General features: G+C 52.3%; 5 protein-coding genes across 5 annotated transcripts; 2 read left to right on the forward strand and 3 right to left on the reverse strand.

Moving 5' to 3' along the window:
* Positions 1-2,363: 2,363 nt before the first annotated feature.
* N7539_007676 (leucine-rich repeat domain-containing protein) lies at positions 2,364-4,871 on the forward strand (the record flags this gene model as incomplete). The annotated part of the gene is made up of 2 exons (XM_056937277.1): positions 2,364-2,405; positions 2,508-4,871. The coding sequence occupies 2 exons, from the start codon at positions 2,364-2,366 to the stop codon at positions 4,869-4,871; spliced, it is 2,406 nt and encodes an 801-aa protein (XP_056788076.1).
* Positions 4,872-5,853: 982 nt separating this feature from the next.
* On the reverse strand, positions 5,854-6,090 carry N7539_007677 (uncharacterized protein; the record flags this gene model as incomplete). The annotated part of the gene is made up of 1 exon (XM_056937278.1): positions 5,854-6,090. One exon carries the CDS (start codon positions 6,088-6,090, stop codon positions 5,854-5,856), a length of 237 nt encoding a protein of 78 aa, XP_056788077.1.
* A 1,494-nt stretch (positions 6,091-7,584) lies between these two features.
* N7539_007678 (uncharacterized protein) lies at positions 7,585-7,832 on the reverse strand (the record flags this gene model as incomplete). The annotated part of the gene is made up of 2 exons (XM_056937279.1): positions 7,585-7,769; positions 7,805-7,832. 2 exons carry the CDS (start codon positions 7,830-7,832, stop codon positions 7,585-7,587), a joined length of 213 nt encoding a protein of 70 aa, XP_056788078.1.
* Positions 7,833-8,075: 243 nt separating this feature from the next.
* glcA (type 1 serine/threonine-protein phosphatase catalytic subunit GLC7) lies at positions 8,076-9,520 on the forward strand (the record flags this gene model as incomplete). Its single annotated transcript, XM_056937280.1, has 4 exons — positions 8,076-8,252; positions 8,392-8,793; positions 8,983-9,282; positions 9,425-9,520. The coding sequence occupies 4 exons, from the start codon at positions 8,076-8,078 to the stop codon at positions 9,518-9,520; spliced, it is 975 nt and encodes a 324-aa protein (XP_056788079.1).
* A 1,802-nt stretch (positions 9,521-11,322) lies between these two features.
* On the reverse strand, positions 11,323-12,414 carry sar1 (Arf family GTPase SAR1; the record flags this gene model as incomplete). The annotated part of the gene is made up of 5 exons (XM_056937281.1): positions 11,323-11,363; positions 11,457-11,756; positions 11,837-11,942; positions 12,197-12,300; positions 12,357-12,414. 5 exons carry the CDS (start codon positions 12,412-12,414, stop codon positions 11,323-11,325), a joined length of 609 nt encoding a protein of 202 aa, XP_056788080.1.
* Positions 12,415-13,322: the final 908 nt, after the last annotated feature.

A 13,322-nucleotide genomic window follows, 5' to 3' on the forward strand; every position in this document is an offset into this window, starting at 1 on the left:
ACTCTCAGGTCACCAGCGGTGAAGAGACGGGCCGATAGGTAGATAGTAATCATAGTGTTGGGTCTTCGTGGTCGGATTGTCTCTCAGATGACTTGCTCAGGACAAGGGAACCGGGAAATCTTCAACATCCTCATCGGATGATCAGAGATCGTGAGGTCTCATCGTTCGTCTTCCCATTTTAGAACAACCCCCCCCCCCTCCTCTTCGGCGAGACGATGATTCGTTTTTCTCACTTCTTGGTGTCGATCGGAGCGGAGAGGTTGACTGGACTCGCTGGAGTGCTGGACAGTGGACCACTGGACACTGACAGTATAGCCCAAAGTGGAAACCTCGAAAGTGCAAAAGGCACCCCACCAAAAAGGCGCTAACGAGACTAAGGTCAGACCCGCTTTGGTACATGTACTGCGTGTTGGTCCGACGCTTTCTGAGTCGAGGAAATCGCTTCAGAATGCACCCGATGCGGCCTTTCTTTCTTTCCATTATTTGTGGTCGCTACTTTCTGCGCAGGACGTCGTCAGAAGATTGAAAACCCCTCCTATCCTTTAGCTCTACGGGAGCGAATGATCTCCTCGTGATCCTCCATCCCATTGAAACATGATCAGTTCATCAGACTCGTCAAAGTCGACGAGAGAGATACCACCCGACAACGGAGAAGTTGCGCCCCCTGCCAGGTAGCCTCAAACAATAGTGAGCGATCCCCACTGCAAAGGGCACACCACTGGTACCTGTTCGGCAGTCCAGCAGCCCCGTTAGGCCAACCGGAGGATCTGATAGACGCGAGGTCTGCCAGTGCGGCCACACGATAGGCTTGCCACTGGAATCCTCGGCGTAACTGCACGATAAAGGACAGGCCTATGATGCGGACTGGACGAGTCACGTTAATCGTGCTGGATGGGTGTATGCGCCAAAATCTGGTACGCAGCCAACGGTTACAGATAGTGAGGTCCACTGTCCACCTGTTGACCCGTGGAACCTCTTGTGTTCCTATCGCCTTGACATGAGTATTTGGTCTCATAGATTGCCGGGTGACCAATGTCTTGTGCTCGTGGGGATTTGATCTGAAGCGAAGACCACTACAATGATACAAATAAATGGGCACCGGAGGCACCCATCATCTCATGAGAACCTCTCGGTCGGCGGGTGGTGGTCGTGGTAAACAAACAATTGACTTCAATCCACCACATTAAATTGGGGAGGTGTGTACAACTACATTATACCGATCTCGGACGGGTTGACTCGGTGCTGGGCGGGGAATGGAAGCAGAGCCAACGGTGGAAGCCAAGCCACTGAAGCGACAGCATAGCGTTACACAAGGACATAAATGCTCGCGAAGCTGTTTCCTCGCGTCTATCTTGTGTCCAACTGTCCATAAGGAGTGGACTGCTGTAAGCAAATTTGTCTACTACCCTCTGGCGAGTCGACCATATTATAAAGCACGGTCCGATCACTACAAATTTTACACCGTACAGTGAATAGTAATACAGATCGTAAATCCTGCGCACTTTATCCAACTCTGCTCAAATGAACCCGGGTGTCTGCTCTTTTCAAGCCCGAGAAAACTCTCTAGTCGGCCGTCGGCCGCGGAAGAAAGTAGAGCGGGAAAAAAAAAAACACGAAAAAAGGGAAAACTCCAAACAAAAACGAAAAACGGAAAATGCGAGCCAAATAAAGTTAATCCCCAAATTGGACAAAAATGGACAAAATGGACAATTCAAATCTGGTAATTTGGGGGGCTCCAAACGGATATCATACTGTAGTCTGTAACCCCCTAATTAATCATTTTCCACACTCATCGTGAGCAGGACATACCTGACAGACCCGTCTGTCCCTTCCACCTCCGTCTTCCATTGCCCATCGATAATCGGATATCGTATGTATTTAGCGGTTACCCCGTGCCACCTCGTCTCTGCTGCTCTATCTCCCCTCCCCTCCCCACCCCCCCTAAACCATCACCTCACCTCACCTCCCTCCGCCTCCTCAGTCCTACCATCCTCCTCACTCACCGGGAGATTATCAACCTCACCAACGATCCCTTAGACTCGTGTGTCACATCGAGTCGCTACACTCCTTTGACCAAAAAAAAAAATAGGTACGCTGGGAGTTCCATTTTTTCTCGGCACGGTTCGTCAAACATCACCAGTCTTGTCGATCCTCAGCCGCGGCAGTCACGAAAAACAAATCCCCAGGACTCACCACTGACAGCACCTGGTTCCAGACGCGACTCACGCAAAACACTTTCCACTACACCCATTCCCACCTAGTCGAGCATCATGGTGGCTCCTGCCAGAAAGTTCTGCTGAGCGACCTACGTTCAGAGTTCTTCGGCACCTTTTCTTTTCGCTTGGTCGAATTACATGTCCATCATGGAGAAGCTGAATTCCGAAGATGGGCAGCTTTTCATCAAGGTAAGGCCGGCCTGCGGCAGCATATGAGACCTCGCGATGGACACTCTTCACTCAAGCCCTGGACATGAGGTTCTGTTACTGATATGCGCTCATTTCCCACAGAACCTAGCCAGCTTCGTTCGGACACACGAGAAAGCACTTGCAAACGCTTTGCAGCTCCGCCGCCAGTCTAAAAATGCCCTCACTCCCCCATCGCCAACCAGCGCCACGGGCGCCACTTCCTCATTCTCTTCAACCTCCCTCACCCTGGCGGCCGCCTTGTCATTCGGCGCATTGAAATTCACCTCCCAGGACATCAAGCCCGCCAAATTGACTCTCACTCCGCACCACCTCTTCTACCTGCTCTCCTGCTTCGAGGATTTGTCGATTGCGGTAGGTCCCATGAATGTTCGACTGGAAAACATCAATACGGAAGTCTCTCAATCCTACGTCTCCTTCCTGAACAAACCGCAGCGGTCCAAGGGCGATGGGGCATCGATTCATTCTGTTTCCAGCGTCCGCAGCGTCATGTCGGGTATGAGTGGCCTGTGGTCCTCATTCGGCCTTGGCTCCAAGGATTCTGTCTCCAAATCGGACAAGGCCAAGTCCGCTCTCGACGCCGACCTCAAGTACCTTTACTCCGCATTCACCAAGATTCCCTGCCTTCGCCTGGCACCGGACCATCGTGCCCGACTGATTCGAGGATATGAAGAATTCCCGTTCGATACGGCTGTGCCGCTGCATGCCTTCAAAAACCTGAGCGCTCTGGAAATTATCGACATTGACTATCGTTCTTTCTATGGCTGGGACCGCTTGGCGGAGCAGCTGCGCACCCTGACGATCAAGCGAGGTCATCTGGATGATCCCGCAGATCTGTTGACCCGCATTGTCTTGGACGATGTTGATAAGCGACGTCGTCGCTCGGCCAAGTCGCAACAGTCCCCGCCATTAGGCTGGACTGCCAGTATGGGCGGACCGCCGATGCCACCCTCGGATCAGACCTCGATCTCGGCGCCTGGCTCTCCTGTTGCTGAAAATGCACTTGCGAGCAGCACGAGTCCGAAATCCGTCCCCATGATGCGAGCTGGCTCCGAGGGTTCTCGCGTCCGTTATCGTGCAGACAGCGTCTCACCTACGCGGCCCTCGACAAAGCACAGTCATCGCCACAGCCGAGGCCAGTCTTCTCGGATCCGCCGCACCGGTTCGGGGAGCTCCAACTCGAGCGATACGTCTGGTGGCGCCAACTCGCATGCAGGCGTCCTTCCTCCGTCCAAATGGCGCTTCCTTCGCCATCTGGGGCTGCCTGACAACTCCCTGACCTCCATCTCGGCTGCTAGCCTTGCCCCCGTGGCCGGCACCCTGAACTCGCTCGATCTTTCTTCAAACCTTCTGACCGAGGTCCCCGATAGCTTGTCGACACTCATGGCTTTGCGCGCGCTCAACCTGTCTCATTGCATGATTGAATCGTTACATTCTCTGACGCGTAGTCCACTCCCCGCGATCACTGCCCTCAACTTACGGGGCAATCGGCTTCGCTCGCTCGCTGGAATTGAGCGACTGCTGTCCTTGGAACGCCTGGACCTACGTGACAACGACCTGATGGATCCCACCGAATTGGCGCGACTGACCAGTCTCCCTGAGATACGGGAGATCTGGGTCTCGGGGAATCCTTTTGTGAAGACTCATTCCAACTATCGAATCGTCATCATGAATCTGTTCCGTCGAACACCCGGCTACTCAGAGGACCTTGTCATTGACGGTCGTGGCCCCGGTTACACAGAGCGAAAGCAACTTGTTGATCGTGTTGCTGAGCCTGAGGGAGCTCCCATTGTCCGCTCCAGTGCTGCAGATCAGCCCGCAATTGTACAAAAGCCCCTTCACACTGCTTCGCCCATTGACCCCGTCCCATTGATGTCCCCAAAGCAGGGGCAGCACTCTCACGAGACCCCAATGCGCCAGGAAATCGAATCGGGTACCAACCGGCGCAAGAAGATGCAACGGCGTCGCATCGTCGACCTTTCCACCGACAGCCCCTTTGTCGCTGATGGTCTTGGGAATCCGGGCTCTGCAATCCCAGCCCCTCTTACTGTGCAGCAGATTGATGATCCTGCCGAGCGTACTGTTGTACCACCGTATGAGCACCAGCTACGTTTAGACAGTGGTACGCCCTCTGGTTCCTCCAGCATCCAAAGTCCTGTCAAACAAGCACCACCCCTGAGCCCTATCTCCAATACTCTGCCACTCAACGGCTCGGGCAAAGACTGGATCGTGGAACAGGAATTGTGTCGGCAGCAATTGGAAGCCCTGCGTCAGGATGTCGGCCATAGCTGGATTTCGGTCCTCGGAGATCATCCGTGGGATCATGTACAGAAGGAGCCTGGTCATCTCGTCCCCGGCTCAGGGCTGGATCATCCCGTCCTTTCGCCCCCGCCTCTTTGCGGGAATGGCCGTGCCATTCTGAGCGGAGGTCATGCACTGAGTGGCTGATTTGATATGTCCCTCGCTGTCGCCAGGGCTTTCGACAATACGTCTGTTCATCTGACTTTCATCCCTCTCCCCGATTCTCTCTTGTTTCCTGAGCCCTCGCACCTTCCTGTATGACGAACCCTCTTCGATACCTTGACCTCACGAATGCGCTGGTTCCACTCTCCTGGTGCGAGCTCTCAGCTCCCCCCTGCTTCTGCATTATTTCCGGCGTTGAATGACTTACGACAAACGGTGGGTTGGATGTATGAACAATTTATGGCCCGACGTTTTTCTCATGCCTCCTCCCCTCTCCTCTTTCTTTTTATCCCTTCTGGCAGGGCTCTGCACCTTTTATTTGACCCAGCTTGCATGCTGCTTTGACCGAGCTCTTAGTCCACGGACTGGACTGCTTTGGTCGCTTGATTCCCCAGCGTTCGCTTCTCTCGCCACTCGGCTCGCTCTGCCAGTTGCCCGCATGTTCACAAAATGTATCCGGCCTCTACTCTGGGCTCTTCTGGAGGCTCTTTTCCGATCAGTCGCATCCTGGACGGTATCTTGAAAAGACTATTCTTTTACTAGAGCGCGCTGTTCACAAGACGGGGGACTCGGATTGCACCCGATCCCCCTCCCCCCTTGACACCTTTTTGAATTCTTGATTTCGAAAATCGCGGGCGTTGGTGGCATGGGCCCAGATTCCCCTTCTTGTTTTTGGCTCGATCCAGCCACAGGCGTGTCTGTTGATGTTTTTTTTTTCTTCGTTTGGCGCGGCGGCCTCTTTATCTTGGCCGTTTTTACTTCGCCTTCCTCACTGATGATTACGGCTATCATGACTTCCTTAGCCACTTGGGAATAGAAACAAAAAATTTGCAACATCTCTGTCACGAAGCAAGTGAAGAAGCCCCCCCTCCCCATTACGTAGCCGGCCGATATGATATAACTTTGAGCGTGGCTACCAGACATGCAGCGGCCGGTCATCATCCCTGCACCATCTCTGCGACCCTGCCTACTGATCGAACATCACCCGTCGTCGGAAAAGGACCCGATGAGAGGTGTGTGTGCTTTCCGAGTCCCTTCGCATTGTTCGTTTGTATTTTGCGCGGGCGCTTAGAACGAACGACCCTCCGTCTCGCTTCTCCTCGTATGGTGCTGGGACCTCCACCAGGGCTGGGGTTTGCAAAGGTCTCGACCGACCGCGACTGCAGGAGCCCCTCTCGATGGTGACGCTGGCGGCGAAAGTCATGCTGACAGCGTGCAGGATGAAAAAGCTACCGAAGTCCGGATTGGCAGATAATCGGGCGAGGAGCTAGGTCTATGGGATACATTTGAGGCAATGCGCTGTGGAGCGAGGGAGAGAAGGAGCGAGAAAGAGAGAGAGAGAGAGACAAATCATGTTCGAGATGGGCTTCGATGGCTGCCGGATGCACTTGTTGAAGCTTTGTGCGCCGTGAACGATAGTAGTAGTAAAGTTACTACATTCCTCCATACTACATCTTACTCTTAGTACTGTAGGCGTGCGACGGAGAGTACTACTACTGTAAGTCAGTAGTATGTTTCTAAGGGACTTTGATGGAGTCACCGAATTTACTACCAGTTACTGTACAAGTGTATAGCAGGATGCTACTAATAGTACTGTGAGCACTGTTGAGGTCTCCACCCACTCGTCTTTCATGGTCTAGAGTCTGGACAGGTCAACGCATCTTCGACATCCAACTTTTAGTGACTGCCAGCGATGTGGATGCCAGGCCATGGGCGAGTAGAAGGCGCGTCCTCGGTCAGTGACTTTCGTACATGCGATTAGAACCCCCTTGGACTTACTTGCTGGGGATGGAGGAATAGCCATTCTTCAGGAGTGAGAATGGACTGCTAGTAGTGAGTTCTCCTGGAGCTGCTCAGAGTTTGGAGGCAGACTCCGTCGGTAGTAGTCCCGTCGTACTTACTACTTCTCACTGCGGCAGTGGTTCGTATCATCGTCGAGTACCAACAACCCTCGCCCGTGACACATTGCCGACCTGCAGAGCCCAACGTGATCCAGTGACCGAGTGACATAACCTCCAAACCGCCGTGTTCCGCGTCTTTCTATGCTCCCTTGCTCTTTGCTCGACCAGAGAAACCTTCTTTTTGTTCCTCCCACACTTGGTCTGGTCGAACACGAGCGGCGCCTCCGTCTGGCGAACACACTGAAGAAAGATCACCACGAGAAGCAGCAGATCGCAGACATCGCCATCTTTCTGTTCTCAAAATTTGGGTCGACAAGTCGTGTCGTAGTAGACGACGGCGCTCTTGGAAGTTGACTACATAGATTGTTGGTGTCGGTCCGGCAGCACGTTGCTGCAGCCCGCTTTTGTCTTTTGGCGTGTTTGGTCGACCGCCATCCCGGAAAACTTCGATCGCTCACTCGGCCTTCTCTCCCCCTCCTCCTCGTCACAGCTCGCTCCATTTCCATCCCCCCACCCAGCATCTGACCCAACTCTGCCAGACGCTTCAAAGCTCGTTCGTGATACTTGATCGCATCCACCGGCCCTGAGAAATCCATCTGAGTGCCCCTGATCCGCCCACTTTCCATCGGTCGGTCGCCAGGTTCCCGCAGGGTGTTCGCTCGTCAACATCTCCCCTCTCTCCCGTCCGGCATCCCTACCAGATCCTTTTCCTCTCCTCCACCCAACAACAACTTCTTTCGCCAACCTACCCCCGGCCATCAGCGCCTTCTCCGCCCGACACCTTTTGTATTCTATCTTCATCTCGCTGGAGTGACATTTGGTATGTTCTGATTCTTCTTATCATGGTCGCGTCGCTCCCTTGTCTTTTTTTCAACCTCCTTCTTGCCCTGGCCATTGTCCATCACACGATCTCGGTCAGCAAATCGCCCGGCCAAGGGCACAAAAAATTCGATCGGAGACGATGCGCCTGGCCCATCCTCTTCTGTTGTCCAGTTCACAATTCCAATACTACCTTACCATCCTGGTCCCCTCCGTGAAGATTCATCGTTGACTGACTGCCTTTTTTTCTTCTTCTCTCTTCTCACAGAAACATCTTTGCCGCGTCATCAATTCTTCGTCCGCCCTCGGAAGTCATCTTCTTCCCCTTGCGCGTGCTGCTCCCTTTTTTCTTTTTCTTTCCTTTTTTTTTATTTTTTTTTTTTGGTGTTCCCTGTTCCCTCATCTCTTCGCATCGACTCCGTCTTTGTGTTTTCTTCACCTCCCCCTCAGTCGCTAGAGACCGCCAACCATGGCCGATCAAGAAGTGGATCTGGATTCGATCATCGATCGCCTCTTGGAGGTGAGGGGCAGCCGTCCTGGCAAGCAGGTGCAGCTTTTGGAGTCGGAAATTCGTTTCCTCTGCACCAAGGCTCGTGAGATCTTCATTTCCCAGCCCATTCTGCTGGAGCTGGAAGCGCCCATTAAGGTACGTTCGCCCAGAGAGTTCTCAAGATCGCCATGCGCGCTCGTCCACGGGATGCTTCGGCATCGGAGAGGGGGGTCTTTTTCTTTTTTTTGTGAAAGGTTGACTTTTTCTAACGATTCGCCCTTCATCAATCACACAGATCTGCGGTGATATTCACGGCCAATACTATGATCTCCTTCGTCTGTTCGAGTACGGCGGCTTCCCTCCCGAGGCAAACTACCTGTTCCTTGGCGACTATGTCGACCGTGGCAAGCAGTCCCTGGAGACCATTTGCCTGCTCTTGGCCTACAAGATCAAGTATCCGGAGAACTTCTTCATCCTGCGCGGTAACCACGAGTGTGCCTCCATCAACCGTATCTACGGCTTCTACGACGAGTGCAAGCGCCGATACAACATCAAGCTGTGGAAGACGTTCACTGACTGCTTCAACTGCCTTCCCATTGCGGCTATCATTGACGAGAAGATCTTCACCATGCACGGTGGTCTGAGCCCTGACTTGAACTCCATGGAGCAAATTCGCCGCGTGATGCGTCCAACTGATGTAAGTTGCTGTCCTCCTGCGCTTGTTCACTCATCCATCATCGGGGCTGTCTGCCACTGATCCTACGATGGCGATGTACCTGTACATGCACCACATGGAATCACAGACGACGCGTTGTGGAACGCGAGATCGTGTCCCGGTCGACTACGACTTCTGGTCACATGGAGCGACTGACTTTAGATGCAATAGATCCCCGACTGTGGTCTTCTTTGCGACCTCTTGTGGTCTGACCCGGACAAGGACATCACGGGGTGGAGCGAGAATGACCGCGGTGTCTCTTTCACATTCGGGCCCGATGTGGTATCACGCTTCCTGCAGAAACACGACATGGACTTGATATGCCGCGCGCATCAAGTGGTGGAGGATGGATACGAGTTCTTCTCAAAGCGCCAGCTGGTCACACTGTTCAGTGCGCCCAACTACTGTGGTGAATTCGATAACGCCGGTGCGATGATGAGCGTCGACGAGTCTTTGCTCTGCTCGTTCCAGGTGAGTTGATTGCTATCTGAATCTTTACCCCATCGCCTTTGTTCCCCCTTCAAAGTTCAAAGCGGTTGGGGACTGGATGGATGCCTCTGCTCGATAAATTGTATCCGCATATCTAACTCATTCCTCGCTCTTCGATTCGCAGATCCTAAAACCGGCCGAAAAGAAACAAAAGTACGTTTACGGTGGCATGAGCTCCGGCGGATCAATGACCCCTCCGCGCAAGCAAAAGAAGAAGTAAAGACCAAAAGAATCAATACGAGCTTTCCCATGTTACAGCAGGTTCGGGCGGAGATAAGCCATCTTCTCATTTTGCGACAACCCCTCCAATTTTCCAATGATCGCCTATCGTCCAAAATCAGCATGGTTCCTCGCCGAAGCCATCCACCAAATCCGCTGTTCATGTCCAAGCCATGTCCTACGCCTCTTCCTCTAGCCTCCGCAGCGACGTTCCCAATCTTTCCGCTCATAATCACTCTCCACGAAGCGATAAACGACCGAGGAACGTTCTCTTATCAAACGCCCGGGTTCAGCCCACATCTCTGCCACAATTCTATCCGTTGCCTCGTCTATGAATCATCGCTTTCTCGACTATCTCGATAATCCCTCCTCACCTATCTCACTTAACGATCCCCAGTTGTGGGGCTGGCCCGGCGTGCGATATGACCCATTTTCTCGTGTGCGTTCTCTCTCAAATGGCATCTCTTCTGGCCGGCTCCGGATCACGCGATAAACATACATACACATGTACTGCATCACCTCTTGGATGGATGATGCTTTCGCGTTGCGAATCCCCCATACTCACGGTTTTTCCCCCCCCTTTTCTACGAATTCTACTTTTTTTCCTTTCCTCGAACTCTTGCAGATCGCCCAAGGTGACTTTATCTCCTCCCCTGTTATTGTCGATCATTTCTGCACTCATCATGAGCAATGAAAAGCCCTGGCATATGCACGTGGCGAAGAGGTCTAGGAATTCAGGTCTATCTCAAACACACTTTTTCTTTTCCTTTTCTGTTTTTCCCTCTCCATATCTCCCTTGGGCTTTCTGTTATCTTTGATTTATCGGTCGTGTTGGTCCTCTTGTTGTCCCCTGCAGTTTTCAATGAATTGCATATGTTCGTTTATGACCTATGTGTCAATCTCGGGGGAAGTCCAGTAGTCGATGTGTAGTCTCGCGGAAGTTCTCCCGTCGACTATGGCCCGTATTCTGCCAAACGCTTCGTAGCATACAGTTCTGTGCCGACATAGGTCGCAGTGAGCTCACAGCGCTGTTCTAGTCCATTTCGTATGATCCCATATCTCGCCGACGTGTAGTCAGATCCAGGTGGATATCCTCGGTCGTGAAGGATCCGGTGAGTGACTCCCGTCACTACAAGTCACTCACACTTTTCTATCTTTAAAGGGACGCGGCATAGTCGATCCTATTGAATTCTCGGCGGACGAAACGTTTCTTCAAAAGATAACTTGGAAAGATGGGTTGATCGATGGGTGTGAAGCGATTCTATCTCTTGTTGTAAAGCATCAATGTGATTATATCATCGGCATAATGGGGGCTAAAAAAAAGACTTGTAGATAACACTTGGGGGCTTGACAACACGTGAGTGGGAACCAGAAGAAAGAGAGCGCGAGTAATTGCACAAGATAGATGTCGGAGAGGAGGGAGATTCGGCAGTCAAAAGCCAAGGGGGGGGTATGGTAGGGGGTTTCCAATGATTGGTTTCTATTTCTCCCTTTTCTATACGCCAGTCGGGCCGGAGACTTGACAGTTGGCGGAGAAGCTGAACTTTCTTGCCCAGTGTTGCCGATGCACCATGTGAATGGTTGGCATCATTGCTGACGGGATCCGGGAAAAGTGGTTCATTGAATTAAGTGTGGAAGTGAGAGTGTTTGGGGACGAGTGCGGAATTGCCAAGCCAGGGAGAGCCGTACCGAGTCGACGAAGTTGAGGGCATCTTGGTAATGAGCGCGGACAATGTGGCTGTGTAAGGGAATCGATTCAAGCAACTCCTGGCGCGGATCATTTTGACTGGTCTCGTGACGGCTTTAGACATATTGAGACAGCCAGCGGATACCCTCGCCGTATCCTGCATGGTAGAATCAATGATTAGCATATAACTTAGTGCAACTGGGAAACATGATGCGGGCTTCATGCTGAAACCGAAAGGGGGAAATCTCACCCTGTCGCATCACAACACTGCACATGAACAGCTCAATGGGCCGGATACCCTCGAGAGGAACCTTGCCCTTGCCGGTGGTCTGATACAGACCGAGCTGGTGTCGCAGCTCATCCTCCGATACGGCGTCGGGATGATCGATCTTGTTTCCGAGAACGAGGAAAGGAACCTTGGCGAGGTCCTCCATGGCGAGGAGAGCATCGAGCTCAGCCTTGGACTCGGGGAAACGCTCGTAGTCCTTGGCATCGACAAGGAACACAATGCCGCTGACCTCGGGGAAGTAATCCTTCCACAAACGACGGGCTAGAGAAGGGGAAAGACAAGCTCATTGTTAATCACGTGGCTCTTTTCCATTTCGTCTTCACGGGGCGTCGCAATCTCACCCTGCTGGTGACCACCAAGATCGAAGGTGGTGAAGCGGTTGTTGCCAATGGCCAACTCTTCAGAGGTAGGGTGGGCAGTGGGCGATAGCACAGCCACACGGTCATTCTATTGAAGCACAATGCTTCATGTTAGCCTGAGTGTGAAACGGCAGACCATTTCGTGTCCATCTATTTCTTCTTCGTAAAATCCCAGTCTCTTCCAATTGCCCCCAAAGATCCATCCTCCTGCCTCAAAAATGACTGCGGGAAGCTTCACCATGGCTGGGTCGTAGACTGCAGGATAATGCTTCGTGATCCCCTTGGCTCCTCGCTCGCAAAACATCCTCATCTTTCAACGCCCGATATCCACTCAGAACTCACCTTCAGCATGTGCAGCAGGGTGGTCTTGCCGGCATTGTCGAGACCGAGGAAAAGAAGCTTGGCGTGCTTGTTCAGGAGGCCAAGCGAAGCCAGAATATCGTAGACTGTTTCGAGCGAAAGAGAAGAAGAGCAGTTGATCAGCTAGAGCACTCTTACCAACAAACGAGACTAGGCAGGTATCCAAGGTCCCGCAACGGATTCTGCCCAGCCAGAACCATGGCTTGAGTACTTGGGGCTCGCGACACGAGCTTGCTTCCCAGATCCGCGCATGTCACCGCAAGATGGGCAGAGCTTGCCCGTTTACGGGCGACTCCATTGTTTTGGGTCTCTCTCCGGAGCGGGCTGACGGAATGGGCCAGATTATGGGACTCGGACGGATGACTTACACCAGTTGACGATCCACATGACGGAGGTAATGCTCTTTGGTGAAAAGGTCGTTGAAGCAGTCAATACCTAGGTGAGAGGCAGGCGTCGAGCGGTTGAAGAGGCGGGGGAGAAAAAGAGGCAAGGTCGACAGGACAGGTTGGTGTTGGGGCTCGGGACCAACCAGAGGCTAGGGTGCCTGAGGCCCCAAGGAGTCGATAGTGGCGTACTTGACGACATGGGCAGTCACCTCGATCTCGGATTACAAAGTCATTTGTTTACTTCCAAGGCAACGTTTCCTATTGCATTATGCATGCGAGCTGAAGTCATTTTGCTATTGCGCTTCTTTGAGCCAAAAATATACTCTGAATGGAGCAGCTAATTGTATGAGTTTCAAAAGATGCATTTTTTAAAGAATGCATTCGCAAACTCTCAACTCTGATAATGCGAGCAAAAGCGCCAGGACTTAAGGATCAACGACATCGTTCGACGATAGAGGAAGTCTTCAACCGATGATGTAGCAAATGTAGTCCAAAGGGTATTCGCACCAAAACTATGCAAAAGCAAATAGGAAAAGCAACCTCCGGTGCAAAAGGGTGGAAGCAATAAGTGTTTTCACTAGAAGGTGTATAAGGGCGAAGAATTGAAGGAAGAGGGTGAGGAAGTAAGACTAAAAGGGGATAGGGGATGTAAAAATCAATTTGTTCTTGTCCCAGCAAAGGAATAGAAGTGGGTATCGTGGGAAAGGAAACTAAGTGGGTAG

The sequence above is a fragment of the Penicillium diatomitis genome (genome assembly GCF_028827545.1).
Source record: "Penicillium diatomitis strain IBT 30728 chromosome Unknown utg000010l_segment0_segment0, whole genome shotgun sequence".
Classification (NCBI taxonomy): Eukaryota; Fungi; Ascomycota; class Eurotiomycetes; order Eurotiales; family Aspergillaceae; genus Penicillium; species Penicillium diatomitis.